The 19,903-nt window shown below is 42.7% G+C and overlaps 1 protein-coding gene across 1 annotated transcript; it reads right to left on the reverse strand.

The window, feature by feature from the left end:
* Positions 1–8,837: 8,837 nt before the first annotated feature.
* Positions 8,838–11,836, reverse strand: LOC139577714 (uncharacterized). The gene is made up of 3 exons (XM_071404901.1): positions 11,319–11,836; positions 10,603–10,733; positions 8,838–10,396 (listed from the first exon to the last, which is right to left on the reverse strand). Exons 1-3 carry the CDS (start codon positions 11,575–11,577, stop codon positions 9,275–9,277), a joined length of 1,512 nt encoding a protein of 503 aa, XP_071261002.1. The 5' UTR covers positions 11,578–11,836; the 3' UTR covers positions 8,838–9,274.
* Between the last annotated feature and the right edge of the window lie 8,067 nt (positions 11,837–19,903).

The raw sequence follows: 19,903 nt of genomic DNA on the forward strand, positions 1-19,903 counted from the left end.
TGGACACTTGTCTCCAAGCAGCATTTGTTGTGTTTATGTCCCTGTAGCTGTCAGCAGTTGTGTCAAAAAGACACGGTTTTGAAGATATTGCGAAAATTATTCTCTCCTCCATGTGTCCAACCGCATGCGACCATTTGCAAAAGGTACCTGCATCAGTATAGTTGCCTAGCTGCGCAAAATGTTATGCAGCAGTGATGCAATGACGCAGTCGGTGTGTTCGAAGCGTTAGACCGCTTCGCCACTCGGGAGCTATGACCAATAAATATATAAACTCAGCAAAAAAAGACACGTCCCTTTTTCAGGATCCTGTCTCTCATAGACAATTAGTAAAAATCCAAATAACTTCACAGATCTTTATTGTAAAGGATTTAAACACTGTTTCCCATGCTTGTTCAATGAACCATAAACAATTAATGAACATGCACCTGTGGAACGGTCGTTAAGACACTAACAGCTTACAAACGGTAGGCAATTAAGGTCACAGTTATGAAAACTTAGGACACTAAAGAGGCCTTTCTGCTCACTGAAAAACACCAAAAGAAAGATGCCAAGGGTCACTGCTCATCTGTGAAAGTGCCTTAGGCTTGCTGCAAGGAGGCATGAGGACTGGAGATGTGGCCAGGGCAATAAGTTGCAATGTTCGTACTGTGAGACGCCTAAGACAGCGCTACAGGGAGACAGGATGGACAGATGATCGTCCTCACAGTGGCAGACCACGTGTAACAGCTGCACAGGATCGGTACATCCGAACATCACACCTGCGGAACAGGTACAGGATGGCAACAACAACTGCCCGAGTTACACCAGGAACGCACAATCCCTCCATCAGTGCTCAGACTGTCCGCAATAGGCAGAGAGGCTGGACTGAGGGCTTGTAGGCCTATTGTACGGCAGGTCCTCACCAGACATCACCGGCAACAACGTCGCCTATGGGCACAAACCCACCGTCGCTGGACCAGACAGGACTGGCAAAAAGTGCTCTTCACTGACAAGTCGTGGTTTTATCTCACCAAGGGTGATGGTCGGATTCACCTTCATCGTTGAAGGAATGAGCGTTACACCGAGGCCTGTACTCTGGAGCGGGATCGATTTGGAGGTGGAGGGTCCATCATGGTCTGGGGCGGTGTGTCACAGCATCATCGTCAATGCAGGCAATCTCAACGCTGTGCGTTACAGGGAAGACATCCTCCTCCCTCATGTGGTACCCTTCCTGCAGGCTCATCCTGACATAACCCTCCAGCATGACAATTCCACCAGCCATACTGCTCGTTCTGTGCGTGATTTCCTGCAAGACAGGATTGTCAGTGTTCTGCATTGGCCAGCGAAGAGCCCGGATCTCAATCCAATTGAGCACGTCTGGGACCTGTTGGATCAGAGGGTGAGGGCTAGGGCCATTCCCCCCCGAAAATGTCCGCAGGTGCCTTGGTAGAAGAGTGGGGTAACATCTTACAGCAAGAACTGGCAAATCTGGTGCAGTCCATGAGGAGGAGATGCACTGCAGTACTTAATGCAGCTGGTACCCACACCAGATACTGAATGTTACTTTTGATTTTGACCCCCCCTTTGTTCAGGGACACATTATTCCATTTCTGTTTGTCACGTGTCTGTGGAACTTGTTCAGTTTATGTCTCAGTTGTTGAACCTTGCTTTGTTCATACAAATATTTACACATGTTAAGTTTTCTGAAAATAAACGCAGTTGACTGTGAGAGGACGTTTATTTTTTTACTGACTTTATATACAGTTGAAGTCGGAGGTTAGGTTTAGGTTGGAGTCATTAAAACTCATTGGTCAACCACTCCACAAATTTCTTGTTAACAAACTATAGTTCTGGCAAGTCAGTTAGGACATCTAATTTGTGCATGACACAGGTAGTTTTTCCAACAATTGTTTACAGACAGATTATTTCACTGTATCACAATTCCAGTGGGTCAGAAGTTTACATACACTAAATTGACTGTGCCTTTAAACAGCTTGGAAAATTCCAGAAAATTATGTCATGGCTTTAGAAGATTCTGAGAGGCTAATTGACATCATTTGAGTCAATTGGAGGTGTACCTGTGGATGTATTTCAAGGCCTACCTTCAAACTCAGTGCCTCTTTACTTGACATCATGGGAAAATCTATAAAAATCCGCCAAGTCCTCAGAATTTTTTTTGTAGACCTCCACAAGTCTTGTACATCCTTGGGAGCAATTTCCAAATGCCTGAAGGTACCATCTGTACAAACAATAGTATGCAAGTATAAACACCACAGGACCATGTAGCCGTTATACCGCTCAGGAAGGAGACGCGTTTTGTGTCCTGAAGATGAACGTACTTTGGTACAAAAAGTGCAAATCAATCCCAGAACAACAGCAAAGGACCTTGTGAAGATGCTGGAAGAAACGGGTACAAAAGTATCTATATCCACAGTAAAATGAGTCCTATATTGACATAACCTGAAAGACCGCTCAGCAAGGAAGAAGCCATTGCTCCAAAACCACCATAAAAAAGCCAGACTATGGTTTGCAACTGCACATGGGGACAAAGATCATACTTTTTGGATTAATGTCCTCTGGTGTGATGAAACAAAAATAGAACTGTTTGGCCATAATGACCATCATTATGTTTGGAGGAAAAAGGGGGAGGCTTGCAAGCTTAAGAACACCATCCCAACCGTGAAGCACGGGGGTAGCAGCACCATGTTGTGGGGGTGCTTTGCTGCAGGAGGGACTGGTGCACTTCACAAAATAAATGGCATCATGAGGATGGAAAATTATGTGGATATATTGAAGCAACATCTCAAGACATCAGTCAGGAAGTTAAAGCTTGGTCGCAAATGGGTCTTCCAAATGGACAATGACCCCAAGCATACTTTCAAAGTTGTGGCAAAATGGCTTCAGGACAACAAAGTCAAGGTATTGGAGTTGCCATCACAAAGCCCTGACCTCAATCCTATAGAAGGTGGGCAGAACTGAAAAAGCGTGTGCGAGCAAGGTGGCCTACAAACCTGAGTCAGTTACACCAGCTCTGTCAGGAGGAATGGGCCAAAATTCACCCAACTTATTGTGGGAAGCTTGTGGAAGGCTACCCGAAACGTTTCACCCAAGTTAAACAATTTAAAGGCAATGCTACCAAATACTAATTGAGTGTATGTAAACTTTTGACCCACTGGGAATGTGATGAAAGAAATAAAAGCTGAAATCAATATTTTCTCTACTATTATTCTGACATTTCACATTCTTAAAATAAAGTGGTTATCCTAACTGACCTAAAACAGGGAATTTTTACTAGGATTAAATGTCAGGAATTGTGAAAAACTGAGTTTAGATGTATTTGGCTAAGGTGTATGTAAACTTCCGACTTCAACTGTATATATTTTTTTCAGAACATTAACCGTGTGTAGGTAGATACATGTGTGTAGGTATATGTGGAAAGGTAGATACAAATTATTTGTTGCCAGTTGGGGAGTTTTTTCCCCCCCCACACATAGTTTGGCTATTAGACAATTCTTTAGTATAGGTTGAATAGTCTATTGTTAAGCTAATAGCCCATCCTAGAAACGTTGTTTGCAGAATTCACAGCTTGCTACAGTACGCTTGTGAAAAACAAAATGCCTCCAGCTGTCGAAACACAGAATATCTAATTGTTTTTAGCCACAATGCTTTTGATGCCCAGTCGATAGCGCGCTGGACTTAGGGCTAGAAGGTTGAGGGTTCGAAACCTGCTCCCGTCCTTTTCCATTACATTATTATGCCGGTCTCAGAGCAAATAGCCTGGATTGTTACTCCCATCTCGTTCCTCGCGCTCTTCCACGTGTCATTCTCTGCCTGAGTGGCTTGCTTGTGGGCATGCTGGCAGGATATGGCAGCACCTTCGGTTGTGCGTCAAGAATTCAGCATAGAAAGTTTTTATGAAGGTCTGGTTATTCACAGGCAAATAGTAATATGCTCTAAATCGCTAAACAAACTTTGCTGCCCTGTTTTCAATCATCCACATGGCTGGTAGAACCTATTCAAGTAGTTAACTAGCTAGCTAACTTCTATGATGAAGTTAGGGCTAGGTGTTCTTGATATTATTTGTGTCTGTGGGTGAGGGGTGGGGAGCCTACTTCAAGTACTACTTGACTTGTATCTACTTTAGCTAGCTGTATAATTTTTGAGGGGTTTCATAGATGGACTGATTAGCATCCTCGAGTCAACAGTGTGCTTACTTTACTGCGGGAAAACATTGATATGTTTGCTGTTATCCTCTGGACAGCAGATCATTAGTATAACTGGTAAGCAAGGCTATGTAACCTTGTTTAGTCCTACCTGCTATGGTGGGTTTTAAATTAATTGCTTTTCTCACGTTTGTTTTTGAGGTATAATTACTGTCATATTACAAATCGCAAACTTAATTTGCAACTTCTTTATTCCAGAACCAAAGAGTGTGCCTATCACCTCTCAACTAGGTCAGCTGTTTCAACCTGGAACACTATTCTCCTGCTGTGGTCCGTTTCAGTCATTGCAGGAAGTCCTGAAGAGCAGGAGTGTGTGAAGGGATTTGATTTGAAGGGTTTTGTCCCAGCCCAGCTCTAAAACTTGACTTCATTATGTAATCAACATAGCGAATCACGGAGATAGGCTATGATTTGTATTCGGGTATGGGCTGGAACAAAAGCTTATACATAGTTCTGCCAATCAGATCTGGAGCTGTGCACCTGTTTAATTCATTATTCTGTACTATGGGTACAATTGGGGGAGGGGGGGTATTGATATATAACGCATGATCCACTCTCAAGTTGAAGTTGCAATGGCGGTGGTTGCTAAGGGAGCAGCTGCGGACCAGAAGACTGCAGCCAAGGCAGCACTGGTCCACACCTGCTCTGTCTGTCGGGTGAGTAGTATTGGTTGGTACTGAATGTGCTTTTAGGTTCCTCTCCATATGTAGGCTATTGTACTGGCATGTGTGGTACAGTCTTTCATAAGTATAGAAGTTTGTTGCATCGTATTGCTTAGTTTATCATGAGTCAACTTTGAATTCAATCTAAGCCACAGATTGTTAACTTCTTCCATTTTGTACTCGACCTTTATAGATGCAGACCCGAAGAAATTCAAGCACTACTTTGAGAGCAAGCATTCCAAGTCTCCAGTGGTTCCAGTGCTGGTTGATGTACAGGCCTAAGTGAGCACACACACTCAAATGGACCTCCAGCTCGGGTAAGATTATTTTTCAACAAGTTAGTTCTGAATTGCTTTATATAATACAGCAGTGCATTCTGACACCATGAACTGAAATAACTTTCACCTTATTCACATAGTTGGCAGAAATGATAAGGGATTCAATAAAGACCTCCACAGGCTGAATTTGAAGAGGATCTGGTAAAATAAGGGAATGTTGCTAATATCATTTTAGGTAGCTAGCTAGCGATATAGCTAATTTGCAAAAAGATAGCCTAGTATTCATGGCCCATTATAAATATCTGACTGCTACTAGGATAGTATTCTGTACAAGACAAGACCAAATGCATAAATAAAACAACATAAGTGTGTTAAATAAAATATGGAACAGTAAATGTAAATGTTCAATATATCTTTTGTTTTGGATCAAGGTAACTAGCTACCTGATAGCGAAGGTGTCGGCTAGAGATGACGTGCAGGAGCTTGCAGGGATTTGTAGTCTTGAATGATGTCTACTTTGATGTTAGTCAGCATTTTCGTATCTGACAGTAAATAGAACCGAATATATTGATAAGTCACCTTGCCCGAGAGAGATTTACACGGTTATCAAAATGTCCCTCCAGAGTAAGCCTAGGTTTTATGGGTCTTATGACACATCCACTGTGGGACTCAATATAACATTTAAGTTTATTGTACATTGTTCAAAAAGAGAAGAAGTAGAATAGCCTTATGGACTTGTCAAATAGCTGTCATGTACCGTAACCATCATTGCTTTCCTGGTGGCAAACACCGCTAAAGCCATTGACTAGTAAACGACCTTGGGGTTCGAGTCCCCCTCGCTTCAAGCATTTTTGGAAAACACTGTCCACGCATACAGTGCATTCGGAAAGAATTCAGATCCCTTCAATTTTTCAACATTTTATTACCTTACAGCCATTTTCTAAAATGTATTACATTGTTTGCCCCCCCAATCCACACACACAATACCCCATTATGACAAAGCAAAAACAGGGTTTTAGAAAGTTTTGCAAATGTATTACAAATAAAAAAACTTAAACATCACATTTACATAAGTATTCAGACCCTTTACTCAGTACTTTGTTGAAGCACCTATGGCAGCGATTACAGCCTCGAGTCTTCTTGGGTTTGACGCTACAAGCTTGGCACACCTGTATTTGGGGAGTTTCTCCCATTCTTCTGTGCAGATCCTCTCAATCTATGTCAGGTTTGATTGGGAGCGTCGCTGCACAGCTATTTTCAGGTCTCTCCAGAGATGTTCGATCGGGTTCAAGTCCGGGCTCTGGCTGTGCCACTCAAGGACATTCAAAGACTTGTCCTGAAGTCACTCCTACGTTGTCTTTGTTGTGTGCTTAGGGTCGTTGTCCTGTTGGAAGGTGAACCTTCGCCTCAGTCTGAGGTCCTGAGTGTTCTGGAGCAGGTTTCCATCAAGGATCTCTCTGTACTTTGCTCCGTTCATCTTTCCCTCGATCCTATAGTCTCCCAGTCCCTGCCGCTGAAAAACATCCCCACAGCATGATGCTGCCACCAACATGCTTCACCATAGGGATGGTGCCAGGTTTCCTCCAGACGTGACGCTTGGCATTCAGGCCAAAGAGTTGGTCTGAGAGTCCTTTAGGTGCCCTTTGGCAAACTCCAAGCAGGCTATAATTTGCCTTTTACTGAGGAGTGGCTTTCATCTGGCTACTCTACCATAAAGGCCTGATTGGTGGAGTGCTGCAGAGATGGTTCTCCTTCTGGAAGGTTATCCAATCTGCTCAGATGAACTCTGGAGCTCTATGATGGGTGACCATCGGGTTCTTGGTCACCTCCCTGACCAAGGCACTTCTCCCCCGATTGCTCAGTTTGGCCGGGCGGCCAGCTTTAGGAAGAATCTTGGTGGTTCCAAACTTCTTCCATTTAAGAATGAAGGAGGCCACTGTGTTCTTGGGTCCCTTCAATGATGCAGAAATGTTTTGGTTCCCTTCCCCAGATCTGGGCCAACACAACCATGTCTCGGAGCTCTACGGACAATTCCTTTGACCTCATGGCTTGGTTTTTGATCTGGCATGCACTGTCGACTGTGGGACGTTATATAGACAGACATGATTTGGAAAGGCACAAACCTAATCATTTGAATTTACCACAAGTGGACTCCAATCAAGTTGTAGAAACATCTCAAGGATGATCAATGGAAACAGGATGCACCTGAGCCCAATTTCAAGTCTCATAGCAAAAGGTCTGAATACTTAAGTAAATAGTTCTGTTTCTTATTTTTTATAATTATGTAAAATATTTGCTTCGTTATTATGGGGTATTGTGTGTAGATTGATGAGGAAAATGTTTAGAATAAGGCTGTAATGTAACAAAATGTGGAAAAAGTCAAGGGGTCTGAATACTTTCCTAATGCACTGTAACATTGTACATGTAAGTATAGGCCTATACGTCTATATAATATGGCCTGTACTATAGTAGCAAAAATTATTTATGTAGCAGTGTCAGTAGCCTGTGTCAGTCTGCATTTATACATTGAAATCATGGTTTTCACGAGGGTTTCAGGAGTGATACATTTATTTCTGTAGGACTATAGCCTATCGACAATGGAAGTGTACCATGCAAAGTCCCATATGCATTAATAGGTTATAGCATAAAGAGGACACTATCTGATGTGAATGAATGTAGGTTATAGCTCTACTGTTGATTGGAGTTCCTATATTACAGAATATGAGAATCAGCGAGTTAGATGACAATCAAATAGAAGTAATTCACCATCTGATACTGATACAGCCAAACGTCTTCCTCAATTAAAACGGTCAATTCTTGTCCTCCGAACTCTCGATAAACTTATTTAAAATAACTGCAATACTGCCTTCTGTAGGATGATAGTGAGAGTACAACCTGTAATCCTACTCTAGTACACTTTGTAATGCTCATCCTCAAGTCAAATAACACATGTGACGAAGTAGATGATTATAAAAATGCATATAAAACATTGTAGGGCTACATTTAGGTGTACACATCCATATAATATAGCCTATGTAATATGATTATTAGGTCATAGCAGTGTTTGTCTGCAAGGGTGAAGAAATTAAAATCATTCTTAAAATCTTCATTTTCAAGCTCTAAGCTACGTCCCTTCTAAACACACAAATGTAATTCTGCATTTCAAAAGGGGGGAAAAAAACCAAATGTGAGATTGGAACCCTTGCCACAATCTGTGACAATTACATGGAGCTAGACACTCTACATAGAAAGCAATTTGATCAGTCAGTAAAATACAAGATGTAGTTGCTTTGATTATCGATACATGCTGTTATACTTCTGTTATGGGTGCTGTTGGAACATTGCCTGATGCTTAGTCTGAACATTCTTCAAATGTTTTGCATGTATGGCCCCGGACTGTTTACCCATCCCCACTATGTTTGAGTTCTATACTGTAGTTACAGAATGACTTCATTGTTGTTAAACCCATCATGCTGGACATAAATATGATTTTGTGGGTAAAAATAAGTCAGTTTTGATAAGTCAAAAGTCAGACAAACATGACTAAACTATTTTGACATGTACAGTAAGTGTTTGTTAGTGTGTGGGTACGTATAGGTATATTTAGTAAGTGTATATTGGTTATAAAGTTCTGTTAATGCAGAATAGGGTGAAATCAGATGTGATGTATACTAAAGAAATTCTCAATGATAGCCTTAAAGTACAATTTTATGTTTATTAAACATGTGTTAAATAGACCATATGAAAACCACACATACACATCTCAACTAAAAATCCGCATGAACTTGATAAATTGCATTCATTTCCTCATTAAAAGTGTCTTGGGAAAGCAGTTCAATGAATGTAATGAAATAGGCATTTGTGAACATCATCTAGCCTACACAGTACAAACACAATATGTAACAGACTTTTTAGGTTTATATGTGCTTTATACACTGAGTGTACAAAACATTAACACCTGCTCTTTCCATGACAGACTGACCAGGTAAATCCAGGTGTAAGCTATGATCTCTTATTGATGTCACCTGTTAACCCCACTTCAATCATTGTAGATGGAGAGGAGGAGACAGGTTAAAGAAGGATTTTTAGTTTTTCTGCTGGGGTATCCTGAGGTAGCTCCTCTCTGAGAACCTCAGACGAACAGCCTTTCTCCCACGTGGACCTTCAGGTGCCTCTTCAGGCTGCCAGCCTGGGTGAAGCGCATGTGACACTGGGGGCAGCTGTAGGGTTTCTCCCCTGTGTGGACCCTCTGGTGCCTCTTCAGGCTGCCAGCCTCAGCGAAGCGCATATCACACTGGGTACAGCTGAAGGGTTTCACCCCTGTGTGGACCCTCTGGTGGATCTCCACTTTCTGGAGGCAGCTGAAGCCTTTGTTACAGAACATGCAGAGGAACCGTTTCTCTTTATTATTGCCTGATGTGGCTCCCCCTCTCTGAGCATGGGCTCTAGCCCTGTCGTTTGAGTTCAATATCTGATCGAAAAAGACACGGCCGTGTGAATCGGAAGGCCCCTTCGTTGTGGACACTGGGGCACGATCCCTGAGCGTCTGTACAGGGGAGTGGCTCGAGACATTTGGATTTGTCTCTAAGCTTTCCCTGTAATCTAAGAAATCTTGTGAGTGTCCTTCTCCTAAGTGAGTCTCATCTGCATTCCATATAAGAGGAGTGTCGCCCTCCACTTTCACAGTCACGTCATCTACCGCTATAACCTCGCCTTTCTTATCTAGGCACCCTTCAGAGTATACACTACTATTGTACTGGTTCCAGTCCCCTCTTGACAGATCAGTCGGTGTCTCTAAACCCAAGGATATGTTGCCAGAGTCCATCTCTGTAGTGTAAAAACAAGACAGATCATCACCCCCAGAGTCTAACGCATCACCATCAGTATTTCCACAGGAATTAACCATCTTCTGGCTCTGGTGAAATACCGGTAAATACTCTGTGCCAGGAGCAGGAGGACAGCCCAGTGGCCCCAGTCTCTCTGGATCAGATCTGTCGTCAGATCCTGTGTGTAAAAGCCTGTGTGCTACAGTTGAGGTCTCAGCGTCTGTCACGGACTTGAGGACAGCATTCGGCGTTCCACTGACGTCCGTGATGCTGCGTCGGGTTCTGGGCGGCGTGGTGGGGTCCTCCGTGGCTACAGGGGGCACCACTCCAGCCGCTGCTCCAGTCTGGATGTCTGTGCTTTGCCCTGGGTCCTCTCCTTCAGACCTCTCCAGCTTGACCCCAGGCCCTGCATCCTCTGCATCTGTAGACTGACACAAGAAGAGAAGGTTCTTACCAGTATATGATTTGAATAGGATAACAATGTCATAGGGAAGTCTCACAAGGTCCCCTATGACAGATAAATAAGGATGTACGTGTAAGGAAGTGAATAGCTGAGGGAAGCCTTTCTGAAATAAACGAGCCACATTTGACAAGCTGTACAAAGTAACACTTTATGCAACACAATTACACTAACCTCTATCACAATAACATGATGGGTTGAGGTTCCACTCCCCTCATCAACAGTGATTGGTTGGTCATCTCTCCGTGTATTGCGTCCTGCTGGCTTTACAAAGCTCCTGTGGCCTCCAGCGAGATGTCCTTCACCTGAGAGAGTGATTGGGTGGAAAATAAGTGATTAGGTTAACAACTGTCAATACTCAAAGGTCTATTGACACTGGCCGTGTCTGAATACCAATACTAGCATACTACATACTTAAACTGTATAGTTATTTTGGCGTTTTAACTAGTATAATTCACTCGTCTTTTCTGACTCAAGTGTTTGACAACAGCTGATAATCATAAATTGACGCGTTGTATCAAAATAAACGAATGGCGGAAGTCAATCGCTCTTTAGATGACGCATTCGTAGTACTATTTTCTTTTTTGCATACTATTTAGTACACAAGTATGGGTATTGGCAGGGATGTAAAATAACACTTAGCATAACTTCTTGATATACTATTTTGAGATGTTTCATGCATCATATTTTTTTCGATGAGTAAATAATAGGAAATGCAGTAAATCAAGAATCTGGTTAGAATATGATGGATAAGTAATCAGAGGAATTATTGCATACTGTCCAAAAACTAAACAAGACCAAATTCTGGTTAACCATAGGGGTTAACGCATCTAAGGTCACACACGCGCAGAGGAGAACCGGGCGACAGGCCAGCCTCCAGCAAAATGTACCTCTTGCCATTCCTCTGTGTCGGTCGAGGATCTTGACACTACTGGGACGACTGGCGAGGACGCGCTCCCGTGCCACCTTCAGTTCCAGTTGCTGTAGTTTCCTCCGCAATCCCCTGTTTTCTTTCTGGCTTTGAGTTATTTCCAAACGAAACACTGCATAGTCGTCGTCTACGAGTTTACAGATCTCTGCCACGGCGGCATTCGCTAGCACCTCCATGATGGAGGCTATTTGAGTGTGAAAAACCATACAGTTAGCCATGTTAGCAGCTAGTTAACGTTACCTAGATAACGTATATCAACCAAGTCCTGTCTCCAATGCGAATTAAAGAATACCTGAGGTAAACGTGTGATGTTGTACAATTAAATTAGTCATAGTTTGAGTTCCAGAGTATTAATAAGCGTCTAAATAACAACACAAAAAGCTAACGTGGAAATGACTCTTGGTCACGGTTCACTTCTCCTTCTCTAAATTTGTATTTGCGGATCGCAACCGTAACGTGCATACAACGCCACCTACTGTACTGGAGTGTGAGGCCATTCACGGCCTCTCCTTCTTCGATGAGGTTTAACAGCGGTTGGCATCCAATATTTTTTAAACATTTAAAATGTAACCTTTATTTAACTAGGCAAGTCAGTTGAGAACAAATTCTTATTTACAATGACGGCCTACTTCGGCCAAACCCGGACAACGCTGGGCCAATTGTGCGCCGCCTTATGGGACTCCCAATCACGGCCGGATATGATACAGACTGGATTCAAACCAGGTAGTGATGCCTCTTGCACTGAGATGCAATGCCTTAGACCGCTGTGCCACTCGGGAGCCCAATATGTTGTATAACCGCCACCTCCTAGACTGGAGTACAACTCCTTATACTTTGCTTGAAAAAATAAAAAAAATACCCCACCATCTAACACTACATTCACAAAAAATTCTACAAGTAAATTAAATTAAAATAACACCACCCTAATCCACTACTTAAATCTATTTAGTCCTACCTCATGTCAACAACCTGAAAGGATGGGACATCACCACTCAACACACCCTGTAACTCTTCTGATGTCAAGTCTCGCACACCCAAATACATCTCTGCAGCTGCCACCACAACCTCAATTTCTGCAAGTTACGTTCTATCCCTGCAGTACAGTTGATAACCATTGCTATAAATGCTAAAAATCCATTCTTACTGAAACATATCACTTGTTGGCCTATCCCTCTGTATTGGTACATATCTACTACTCACATCACTCCTCTCAGGATCCCTCCCCCTTGACCCATCTTCCTCTACTTTCTTCACTGCCTCAGCATATGACAACTTCTGCACTACTCTAACCCTGGAAACAACCTCAACCTGCCTCTCTCACACGGGACATTTCTGACCCCCAGCCCCATGGGCATCCCTACAGGTAACACATACCACTACTTTCCCCAATGCTACACATTCCTTTGTCTCATGCCCTTCTGCACACTTCTCACACCTAGGAATCTCCCTCCAACACACTGCTGCCACATGCCCATAAGCTTGACACCTGTAACAACATAATGTATATCGCACAAAAGCCTGTACGGGATAACTAACATCACTTTGTCGGGCAAAGACTCATCATCAAAACTCAAAAGAACAGACAATGACTCTGCTGTTTCACCACTCTCACCCCCCTATCTGCGTCGCACCAAACGACAAGCACCACAAACACCGGGAATCTTCCCCTTCAGTTGGTCAACTTTTACATTTACTGCTTCCCCAGCAATCACTCCTTTCAATGGCTCTCTTTTCTTGAGAGGAAAACAATTCACATTTCTTGCCCCCATTCGTTTAACGCCGAGCGCCTTCTCCCTCTGACCAGCAGAAACACAAACAACTATCACAAGACCACTTCTGGTTACCCTCACCGATTCCACTGTACCCAACTCTGTTTTCACCCACCCTGAAACCACAAATCGATCAACCAAAAGGCAAGGGTCCACTTTTTACAAAAACTTCACTCCTACTGTCACAGGCTCATCTTTATCCTGACCCTCGGTGCAAGCCTCGGGCTCTGAGAACTTCACCACACCTACCACCTCCAATACTTCGCCCTCATTCTCTTCAGCTCACTCTGCTTACACGTTCTACCATTCTCCTTTAACAAACCATCTCTCTTTTTCCAGCCATTTTTAACTGACTCAAGCTCACCGTCTTCCTCCCTCTCTCTCTCAGACCTCCTCTGCCTCTCTTTTTCCCCTCTGTATTCCAAGTATACGTCTCTTTATGATAATACTGCACTTCTCCTGACATACATCTTGTTCTTGCCTTCTCAAGGGACGCCATTTAACCGGCTGTCACAATCAGCACACACCCCTCGGGATGTATTTCTCAACAGTGCATCACACTTATAAAGCAGCTGCTTCGTCTTGATGTTATTCTTTATCAAAAGCTACCGCGACACTTTTCAATTTCAAACAAGCGCGCTCTTCCAACCACCATCCCCGTCTCTGCAAAAGCTCTCCCCAAAATGTCACGTCTGCCGGTTACGGCCTCCGCTATTCATGTATTCCTCTATCTAGCTGTATGTTTCCACCTACTGTTCTGGAGTGCGAGCTCATTGCACTTCATAGAAAATTTGCCCTACTAATTAATCCTAGACCCAGTAAAAAACCTCACCACTATTCCACTAGCTACTTGGCCCCATCAGTGTTGTAACGATGTGCAACTAGTTAAAGTAATAAAGGGGGAAATAAATAAACATAAATATGGGTTGTATTTACAATGGTGTTTGTTCTTCACTGGTTGCCCTTTTCTTTTGGCAACAGGTCACACATCTTGCTGCTGTGATTGCACACTGTGGTATTTCACCCAATAGATATGAGAGTTTATCAAAATTGGATGTGGTTTTCAAATTCTTTGTGGGTCTGTGTAATCTTAGGGAAATGTGTGTCTTTAATATGGTCATACATTTGGCAGGAGGTTAGGAAATGCAACTCAGTTTCCACCTCATTTTGTGAGCAGTGTGCACATAGCCTGTCTTCTATTGAGAGCCAGGTCTGCCTACGACGAACATTCTCAATAGCAAGGCTACGCTCACTGAGTCTGTACAAAGTCAAAGCTTTCCTTCATTTTGGGTCAGTCAGAGTCATCAGGTATTCTGCCACTGTGTACTCTGTTTAGGGCCAAATAGCATTCTAGTTTGCGCTGTTGTTTTGTTAATTCTTTCCAATGTGTCAAGTAATTATCTTTTCGTTGTCTCATGATTTTGTTGGGTCTAATTGTGTTGTCCTGGGGCTCACTGGGGTCTATTTGTGAACAGAGTCCCAGGACCAGCCTGCTTAGGGGACTCTTCTCCAAGTTCATCTCTCTGTAGGTGATGGCTTTGTTATGGAAGATTTGGAATAGCTTCCTTTTAAGTGGTTGTAGAATTAAATATTCTGGATTTTGATAATTAGCGGGTATCGTCCTAATTCTGCTCTGCGTGCATTATTGGGGTTTTACGTTGTACGCAGAGGATATTTTGCAGAATTCTGCATGCAGAGTTTCTCAATTTGGTGTTTGTCCCATTTTGTGAATTCTTGGTTGGTGAGCGGACCCCAGACCTGACAATCATAAAGGGCAAAGGGTTCTATCACTGATTCAAGTATTTTTTGCCAGATCCTAATTGGTATGTCAAATGTTATGTTCCTTTTGATGGCATAGAAGGCCCTTCTTGCCTTGTCTCTCAGATCGTTCACAGCTTTGTGGAAGTTACATGTGGCGCTGATGTTTAGGCCGAGATATGTATAGTTTTTTTGTGTGCTCTAGGGCAACGGTGTCTAGATGGAATGTGTATTTGTGGACCTAGCAACTGGACCTTTTTTGGAACACCATTATTTTTGTCTTACTGAGATTTACTGTCAGGGCCCAGGTGTGACAGAATCTGTGCAGAAGATCTAGGCGCTGCACTATCCCTCAACACAACTTGTAACTCTTCTGCAATAAGATCGAAAATCGCTTACACCCAAGTACTTCTCAGCAGCTGCCACCACCACAGCCATTTTCCACCACGTTCCATTTCTGCGGCACAGTTGATAACCATGGCTATGAACACTGAGAATTCAACCTTACTGAAGTACATGTTATTCTATCACTCTCTATTGGCCTCGGCCTACTCATAGGGATCCTGTTAGTCTCCCTCTACCTGGACCAATCTGCATCTACTACTCTCTTCACTGCCTCAGCATACCACACCTTCTGTACTACTCTGATCTTGGCAACCTCAACCTGTCTTTCTCTCACCAGACACTTCTGATCTCCAGCAACAACTGTTCACTTCTTCTTCATAGTTGTATTGGCGGATCACAACCAACTGAAACGGACATACATCGCCACCTACTGTACTGGAGAGTGAGCTAGAGGTCATCACAGATCCACCTTTGCCTGAATACCCAAAACCAGATTCTGGACCGAGCATGTCCGGATCAAGAATTCTCAAATAATGTCACAGGTCTGGGTCGGATCTGATTGTCAAGGGTCTGGGGTATGTGTAATTTTTAACTGACTTGTCCGGAAGGGCCGTACATATCTGAATGCGACTGCTGCAGTAGAGGGAGGATTTTTATAATTGATGCTGCTGTTCTTGCTTTCCACGAGAGTGGAGCGTGGCACATGTAGCTTGTTGTTGTTGGCAAATCATAAGTCATCAAAGCGGCAATAGGCTACAGTCAGAGCCTCTGTCTGGCAAAAGTGAAGATATATCTAATCAATGGAAGATGGAATTAAAGTTAAAGGAGAAGGATAGGCTACAACGACCAAGAGCCAACAGGTAGGTTTCTACTTAATGTTCTGAATGGAGTTATTTGTCTCTGTAGGATGAGAAAGTACGCACTGGAGCCTAAATTTGCCTAGCTAGCTAACTTCTCCCAGTTTGATGCAGTCAAGACAGGTACTACATAATCATATGATGATAAATAACCTAGCTATAATGCCACGTTCAAAACAACTAGGAACTTGGAAATCAGAGACTTCCGACTTCAATGTGTTCAAGACAACTAGGAACTCTGAAAAAAAACTAGCTCCAATTGGGAAAAATAGTTTTCCAACTCAGGAACTCAGGCCTCTTTCAAGAGCTCAGACTTTCTGACCTAAAGAGCACGGACATCCTGACTTGACCTCGTATTTTTCAGAGTTCCCAGTTGTCTTGAACGCTCCATTAGCGCGAGTCGGCTTGGTTGCCATCTCTCCCTCCCTGCTCACAGTAATCTCCTCTCTCTCTAGAGCGGCACCTCTCTCTCCCTCCGCTCACGCTTCATCAGTCGGTTAATAAAGTAGCATAAAAATAAATACAAATCTGCTGCTTCCCTCACTTGGATTGGACCGGGTCAGGATCCGACCAGTTCCGAACAGGTTTAGTTGTCCTTGGGTCCGTTTGGAACGGGTTTTAAAACATGTATTATATAAAAAAAAATAATGTATAGATATCTGATCCAGGTGGGAAAGCACCAGGTCCATTTTGGGACGGGTCCAACTCTAGTGTGAGCCTTCCTACCAGACTGGGCACACATTGGTTGAATCAACGTAGTTTCCACGTAATTTCAATGAAATTACATTGAACCGGTGTGGAATAGACGTTGAATTGACGTCTGTGCCCAGTGGGAGCTACCATATTCTCTTAAAGAGCGACTGCCTTTAAAAAAGCAACGGATCCCTTTGAAAAACGGCCTATGTGGCATCTATATAAGTCAGAAACAGTTATTCAAGTGTCAAAATGGACTACAACAAGTGTAAATATGATATTTTTCCCAAAACACCAAGCAGAGAGAACGTTCACTAAGAGCGTCGGGAGGCATGTCGATACTGATATGATCGAAATAAAAGGCAGCCCTGCTCTCAGATCAGCTTTCTCCATTCAAATCTTACCATATTATAATTATTCAACAAAAAACTACAAGAGAGAGATCACCAATGGCGGCAAATATTGAGGCGGCTTATTCTAATGCTTACCCTTAATTTCTTAATTATTTGTGTGTGTGTATTGTTAGCTATTCCTGCACTGTTGGAGCTAGAAACAGAAGCATTTTGCTGCACCTGGGATATCATCTGAAAAATGTGTACATGACCAATACAATGTTATTTTATTTGATCCTATAATAATGCACTGAATCTAGATTTGGCACCTCACCTGTTAGGCTACACATCATGAAATATATCAAGGCAAAAATGACAGCCATGGCTTGATATTGATTTCAATATCATTTAAATACACAGTGCCTTCAAAGTATTCACACCACTTGACTTTTTCACATTTTGTTGTTACAGCCTGTATTTAAAATTGATTCAATTGAGATTTTTTGTCACTGGCCTACACACCATCCCATAATTTCAAAGTGGAATCATGTTCTTAAATGTTTACAGATTAATCCAAAATGAAAATATGAAATGTCTTGAGTCAATAAGTATTCAACCCCTTTGTTATGGCAAGCATAAATAAGTTCAGGTGTAAAAACTTGCAAAATAAGTTGAATGGATTTTTGAATTACTACCTCATCTCTGTATCCCACACATACAGATAATTGTAAGGTCCCTCAGTCGAGCACTGAATTTCAAACAGTCACCCACAAAGACCAGGGAGATTTTCCAATGCCCCGCAAAGAAGGGCACCTATTGGTAGATAGGTAAACAAAAGCAGACATTGAATATCCCTTTGAGCAGCTCAGGGATTTCACCATGGTGACTTTAAAACAGTTACAGAGTTTAATGGCTGTGATAGGAGAAAACTGAGGATGGATCAACAACATTGTAGTTACTCCACAGTACTAACCTAATTAACAGAGTGAAAAGAAGGAAGCCTCTACAGAATATAAATATTCCAAAACATGCATCCTGTTTCCAACAAGGTATTTAAGTATTACTGTAAAAATTAATAATGGGAAAGCAATTAACTTTTTGTCCTCAATACAAAGTGTTATGTTTGGGGTAAATCCAATACAACACATTACGGAGTACCACTCTCCATATTTTCAAGTATACTTGTAACCATTAAGGACACGGGAGTTTTTCAGGATAAAAATGGAATGGAGCTAAGCACAGAAAAAATCCTAGAAAACCTGGTTCAGTCTGCTGGTCCAGTCTGAAATCACCTATCAGCAGGACAATAACCTAAAACACATGGCCAAATTAACACTGGAGTTGCTTACCAAGAAGACAGTGAATGTTCCTGAGTGGCCGAGTTACAATTTTAACTTAAATCTACTTTAAAATCTATGGCAAGACCTGAAAATGGTTGTATAGCAATGATCATCAACCAATTTGAATGAGCTTGAAGAATTTTAAAAAGAATAATGGGCACATGTTGCACAATCCAGGTGTGGGAAGCTTAGAGACTTACCCAGAAAGACTCAGAGCTATAATCACTGCCAAAGGTGCTTCTACAAAGTTCTGACTCAGTGGTGTGTAAATTAAATGTTTCTGTATGTCATTTTCAGTAAATTAGCAAAAATGTCTAGACATGTTTTCACTTTGCCATTATGGGGTATTGTGTGTAGATGGGTGATGACAAAAAAAATCTGAATGTAAACATTATTAAAGTGACCAGTGTTCAATGTCTATGTACATAGGGCAGCAGTTTCTAAGGTGCAGGGTAGAGTACCGGGTGGGGGCCGGCTAGAACAGTGACTAAGGCAAGTGGTGACTGTTTATCAGTCTGATGGCTTCGAGATAGAAGCGTTTTCTCAGTCTCACGGTCCCAGCATTAATGCACCTGTACTGTCTCCACCTTCTAGATGGTAGAAGGGTGAACAGGCCGTGACTCATTGATGATCTTCTTGGCCTTCCTGTGACACTGGGTGTTGTAGATATCATGGAGGGCAGACACTGTACAACAGGTGATGTGTTGGGCTGACTGCACCACCCCCTGGAGAGCCCTTCAGTTGTAAGCGGTGCAATTGCCATACCACGGAGGTCAGTGGAACGCTGAACGCCATCCTCAAGTCAGAGACAGACACTTAATCACAAAGGCTCTTACACACAGGATCTGACCACAAGTCAGACCCAGAGAGACAGGGGCTGGGGCGACTGGGCTGTCCTCCTGCTCAGAGTATATACTTTACGGTAACCCGAGCATGAGGGCTGTTCATTCCCATCTGGACTCAGATGACACGTTAGGAGGGGGGGAGCTACATCAGGCAGTATTAAAGAGAAACGGTGTTCTGTAACAAAAGGCTTCAGCTGACCCCAAAAGGTGGAAATCCACCAGAGGGTTCACACAGGGGAGAAATTATTAAACTGTACCCATTGTCAGATGCGCTTCACCCATGCTGGCAACCTGAAGATGCACCTGAAAGTACACCCAGGAGAGAGGCCGTTCGCCTGTACGCACTGTGAGAAGAGGTTCTCGGGAGAGAATGGGAAACCTGATCTACTGCTGGTCAAAGATGAGACAATAGAAGACGGACCAGAAAGCATTGATCTGCTGAGTGGACTAAAGATGGGGGAGCAAGGTAAGGGAGAAATACATATAACCTACATACAGTAATAGATCTTCAATGGGAATAATGATGTGCATGGCTATTTTTTCTTCATTTTCTTCATTTATAAAATGAAATCAAAACAACTTATGTTTACATACAAAACCACATT

The sequence above is a fragment of the Salvelinus alpinus genome, chromosome 6 (assembly GCF_045679555.1).
Source record: "Salvelinus alpinus chromosome 6, SLU_Salpinus.1, whole genome shotgun sequence".
Classification (NCBI taxonomy): domain Eukaryota; kingdom Metazoa; phylum Chordata; class Actinopteri; order Salmoniformes; family Salmonidae; genus Salvelinus; species Salvelinus alpinus.

Coding starts and splice junctions, on each gene's coding strand:
- LOC139577714 (XM_071404901.1), bottom strand. CDS start 11,577: ATGGCTAACTGTATGGTTTTTCACACTCAAATAGCCTCCATCATGGAG. Junction 10,734..11,318: donor ACACAGAGGAATGGCAAGAG/GTACATTTTGCT, acceptor TCACTCTCTCAG/GTGAAGGACATCTCGCTGGA. Junction 10,397..10,602: donor ATCATGTTATTGTGATAGAG/GTTAGTGTAATT, acceptor TTCTTGTGTCAG/TCTACAGATGCAGAGGATGC.